General features: G+C 59.1%; 1 protein-coding gene across 1 annotated transcript in view; it reads right to left on the bottom strand.

The window, feature by feature from the left end:
• Positions 1-1,675: 1,675 nt before the first annotated feature.
• The window catches only part of H1-8 (H1.8 linker histone), a 7,909-nt gene continuing 4,475 nt past the window's right edge, over positions 1,676-5,109 (bottom strand). Inside the window, exons 3-5 of the mRNA XM_006160689.2 lie at positions 3,454-3,808; positions 2,293-2,357; positions 1,676-2,026 (exon numbers count right to left, since the gene is read on the bottom strand). Coding sequence (XP_006160751.2) covers positions 1,784-2,026; positions 2,293-2,357; positions 3,454-3,808 — 663 coding nt within the window. The 3' untranslated portion in view covers positions 1,676-1,783. The remainder of the gene's footprint in view (positions 2,027-2,292; positions 2,358-3,453; positions 3,809-5,109) is intronic.

The raw sequence follows: 5,109 nt of genomic DNA, 5'->3' as shown, positions 1-5,109 counted from the left end.
GGCGTGCACATCACTTTGCAGCCTGATCCCCCCGTCCCCCACCGCCCCCCCCACCCCGCGACAATATGTCAGGAACATCTTTCTGTGCCATTAAATATTCCACAGCCTGTCTTAATATCTGATTAACATGTAGTTCCTTCTCGAAGTTTAGGGATGCGTTCGTGGATGGAAGCCATCCCTCATTTCTGGGGTCATTTCTCAGCAGACTAAGAGCCCACCTTCCGTGAGCCATCCGCAGTCTTCTGGTCTGGGGCTCTGCAGATTTGTTGGCTGCCTTGGGCATGAGAGGGTCTGTCCTTTCTATCGGAGGGGACCCAGGAGGGTGGGGACCCTCGATGTAGCTTCCTCTAGCTAAGATCCTCTTGAAAGAGGAGAGAGCACTGCAGGGGAGGGAGGTGGCTTGCACAGGGGTGCGAGGGTGGCAGGTGGGGGCTCATCCACCGGGCAGATACTGGCCTGGCCCCAGCTTGCAGAGGAGAGCTGCCCAGTGATGGTCCAACCAGAGCCTGCGTGGAGGTGCCCCTCACAGCCCTAGGGGTCTCACAGTAGACCCCTCCCCGGGGCGTGCCAGCCCAGCCCTGCCATCTGCTCACGTGGCCCCCCGGGGCCCTCTTGGCAGCCATGGCTCAGCCCCCCGGGGAAGCTGTCAGCACAGCTAGACATAGTGAGATCCCCGGGCTGGCAGAGCAGGGGCAGGAAGGAGCCGTCTGAAGGCCTGCGTGGGGCAGCCTCGGTCTCCCTTTGGGCCTGTCTGCCCTTCCTAAGTCCTGTCCAGCTGACTCGAACTCCTTCCAATTCAGCCCTTCCTCTCTGCTCCCTCTCCGGCTCAGCCACGACCTGGACCGTCTCTTGGCAGCCTCCTCCTTCGCTCAATTGAGTTCTCACCAGTGCATTCCACGGTCACTGTGCAATCACCTGACTACCCGGGCTCCACTCTGGGGCCTCAGCACTGACCCTTCCCACAGTCGGCCCCTCAGCAAGCCCATGCACGCAGCTCCAAACTCAGTCCAGACCCCGCCACTTGCAGTCCCTCCCTCCATGACCCATCCTGGCTGGCCACCATTCTCCCCTGGACTGTGGCAGGGCCTCCTTGCTGGCCTCTGCTCCTCCCATGTCCCCCAGAGTTACTGTCACTCACTGTCCTCCAACAGCTCCTTACGACAACTCAAGTTAAGCCTGGACTGCAGACTTTTGGCTTAAGAGGCCCTTCGCCATCTTGCCCTGCTCTACCCAGCAGCCTTCGTCCTGGCTGCTGCTGCTGCGTAACAAACAGCCCCGGCAGCCAATGACTTAACACAGGAGCAGCCATTCATTTTGCTGACGCATCTACAGTCAGAGCAGAGGCTGGCAGGAAGGCTTGTCCCTGTGCCAGCAGGTACCAGCTGAGGCAGTTCAGCGAGGGCTAGAAGGTCTGATGTCTCGATGGTACACTCAGAAGGTGGCAAGTTGGTGTCAGCTGCTACTCTTCCTTTAAGGTCAAAAGCCACCTCCTCCTGGGAGCCGTCCAGATCTCAGGATGGGGTTAAGCAGCTCTCCTGTGCCCCAGCCCCTCACACTAAGCTGTCTCCCAGAGCCAGAGCAGGCCAGGTAAACAGTGTCAGCAGATGGCCATGGGAGCCCTAACAGGGACATCCTCGAGCCTCGGCCAGCGCCCAGGCCAATGTGCAGATGAAAATAAAGAACTCTTTATTGATAAATAGAGTACAATAAATAAACAGAATGCTGGCTTGTGAGGGAGGAAAAGCCCAGAAAACCTCACAGGCACCCAGTTCCGCTCACGGAGCTAGGACCCAGCTTCTAGCTCTGGGCCACGGCCCTCTTTCTTTTTGGTCAACTTAGAGGCCGAGGCCTTGGAGGGCAGTGCAGAGCTGACCGGGCCCTTGAGGGCGACCGTCTTCCTGGCCGGTGGCTTGAGTCCCGTCCTGGAGCCTCGGGCCTCTGGAGGGATGTCTTCCTTGGCTTTGGGCCCCTCCCTAGGCCCTGGGGCAGCTGCCCCTCTGGGGACCATGGCTACTGCCTTTTTGACCTATGAGAGCCAGCCAGGCACAGGGGTCAGCTGGGCGGGGCGGGGCGGAGCACAGCAGGTATGGACATGGGGTACCCCTCTAAGCCTCAGCCCCTTATCAGCAAAGTGGGCTGACGGGACCCCAAGAGTGCCAGAGGGCCAGGCAGGAGAAGGTGGGCTGTGTTTTGGAAGAAAAGGAATTTACCCCACCTCCATGGCAGGCCAGTGCGGGGTGGATGAGGAACACCCAGGGCCTGCCCAGAGCAGGGAAGGCGCAAGCTACCTACCTTGCCGGCTGTGGGTTTTGAACTCGCAATCACAGTCTTGGGCTCCCTGTGGGACTCAGCACCTCCTGGAAGTTGGAGGGGGAGGGTGGTCATGTGTGGACTCTTTTCAGGAGTCGCTGCTTGTAGGGCAGGAAGGCCCGGGGCTCCAGAGCCCCCGTCCTGCCTGGGCCCCAGGTCCTCACTCAGACACTTACAGGTTGTGTGGCTTAGGGTGAGCCGTTAGCCACCCTGAGCCGCAGTGCCCGGGCCTACAAATGACATGAGCTCCCTCATTGGCTGGCTGGAGCCAGGGCACCCCTGCTCCGTGCCTGCCCTCGCCCAGGGCTCTCGTCAGGCCTAGCAGCCTCGTCTTTAGTTTATCTTCCACGGAGCCGTCAGGATGCCTAAAAAAAGGGACTCCGAACCTAGCTGCTCCCTGCCAGAATCCTTCCATGGCTCCCCATTGCCCTCCACATCACGTGCAGACTCCAGGCTGCCCTTCATACATCTCCCTTCCAGCACTGAAGACGGACGGAACCATCTGCAGTCAGTCCCTCAGAAGCTCCTCTTTCTTGGGACCAGGTGCCATGGTGGTTAAGGGCGCTGGACTCCCACGTGGCCGACTGTGGTTCGAGTCCCAGACCTAGCAGCTTGCTTGCTTTGTCATTTTCTCTCTCTCACTCTCTTGCTCTGTCCCTCTTTGGTCAAATTAAAATAAATAAATAAATAAAGTTAAATAAAATAGTTATTTAAGGGACCAGCAGTTGGCGTAATGGCCATGTCGCTGGACTCCCATGTAGTCAACCGCGGTTCAAGTCCTGGACCCAGTAGCTTAAACTCATGCTGGGCACGTGTGCCTCTCCAAAACAAAAACAAAATAAGAAATAGTTCTTTTTTAAAAAAATAAATAAACTCCTCTTTCTTTAGGGCTCCTGCTCTTTGCACAGGCTGTTATACCCAGGAGGCGTCCTGGGCATCCTTGTGCCTTAGGAGTGAGTCCTGAGTTCTCCGTGCCTCCCTGCTTCCCATTCGCACGTTCCGACCCTGCCCATCAGCCGTGGAGTTCTGTCCCTCCAGGTGAGGCCGATGCCAGGGCACATGCACCAGACCAGGAAGCCCTCCCGGTCCCCCAGCCCCAGCCGGAGCTCTGGGCTGCGGAGGCTGCGGTCCCCATGCACCCACCTTGGCTGCTGCCCTCCATGCCCGTGGGCTCCCCGCGGGGCCGGCTGGCTCCGGAAGGGGACCGCTTGGCCTTGTCTGGTTTGCGGGGGCCTTTCCCAGCTGCGCCCGGCTCTGCCTGGATGCCCCTGGCCTGGCTGCCATCCGGGGGGGCTCTCTCCCTGGTTGCTGCTGGTTTTGAGGGGGCCTTCCTTTCATCTCCTGGCTTCCTGGCCACACCCTCCACCTTTCCCGTGCTGACTGGCTCCTGTGCTTGGCTTGGTTTGGGGGGGCCCTTCTTCTTGGCCTCCCCAGCACTCTCGGCCAGCCGGCCGGGCTTCTTCCTGGGCTGATTCTTCTTCTTGCTGTCGGGAACTAACTGGAGGGAGAGACAGGGCGGGCTGAGGACAGGAGCTCTGGGTGTCCCGGGCCCGCTCTAGAAGACTCCAAGAACGAGGCTCCGTTCCCAGCAAGGGGGCGAGGCAGGTGGAAGGGAACAGGAGACACTCAACACCTCCCAAAGGCCTGACGCTGCCTTTCGCGCCCGTCCTCAGAAACGTCAGTCTACAAGTCTCGCTCATTCGCTTTTTAAAATCATTATGATTGGGACCAGCAGATGGCGTCATGGCTATGTCGCTGGACTCCCACGTAGTTGACCGCAGTTCGAGTCCCAGACCTGGTAGCTTAAACTCACGCCAGGTGCATGTGCGTGCGTGCCCAAGATCCCGAGAGGAGAATGGAGGAGAAGGGCGGGCGGGGTGGACATGTGCCGTGGTGATTTCTTGTTTTCTGTCTCTCTGTCTCTCTCTGGCGAGTGCATGCGCCCTATAGCAAAAACCTTTCCAAAGAAAAGGTTATTATTATAGAGAGATTTTTGCTGTAGGGTGCGTGCACTCGCCAGAGAGAGACAAAGAGACAGAAAGTGAGGAATCACTCTCCCGGAGGATGCCCACACCACAATCCCTTCTCCTCTCAGGAGTTTGGGCACCCACGCGCATGCGCCTGGTGTGAGTTTTAAGACACTGGGTCCAGGACTCGAACCGTAGTCAGGCTACGTGGGAGTCCAATGACGTAACCATTGCACCATCTGCTGGTGCCACTCACTTGCTTATAAGACAGGGTCTGGCCATGTCCTGATCCCCCTGCCTTGGCCTCCCAGCAGGGACCACAGGTGTGCACACCCACGCCCAGCTCTCTTTCAGACAGGGCCCACCATGCTGCCCAGGCCAGCCTCGAACTCACGCTCCTCCTGCCTCAGCCTCCATGAGTCACTGGGATTAGAGGCCCACACCACCTCCCCTGGCCTTTAGGTTAGAGCGGGCATCGAACCTGTGCCTCCAAGGTGGCCCCAGCCATGAGCACAGGTCTTAGGAGCACATGCCACCGAGGCTGGGGCCAGGTGGGTCTCTTCTGACCACTCTCAGCCCTACGTGTTCCCATGGGTATGGGTTAGGGTTTCTGACTTCTCCTCATTCTCCCCCATCCCCAGGCCCTCCCTGCCTCACCCCTCCACGGCCCAGAGCACAGGCTCTGAAGACAGACAGATCTGAGGTCACGGCCGAGCTTTCTCTCCCGTCCACGGGCCTCTGTCTGCTCACCTTCGCAGTGGGAGCCATCAGAGGGCGGGAGCGGCAGGGTGGACGGGACCTTCTACACCCGCGTCTATAGCTCTCCATCCCG

Source organism: Tupaia chinensis, unplaced genomic scaffold (assembly GCF_000334495.1).
Source record: "Tupaia chinensis unplaced genomic scaffold, TupChi_1.0 Scaffold000704_1, whole genome shotgun sequence".
NCBI lineage: Eukaryota > Metazoa > Chordata > Mammalia > Scandentia > Tupaiidae > Tupaia > Tupaia belangeri.
The sequence above is the reverse complement of the archived record's forward strand: the minus strand, read 5'-3'. Positions and strand labels throughout refer to the sequence as shown.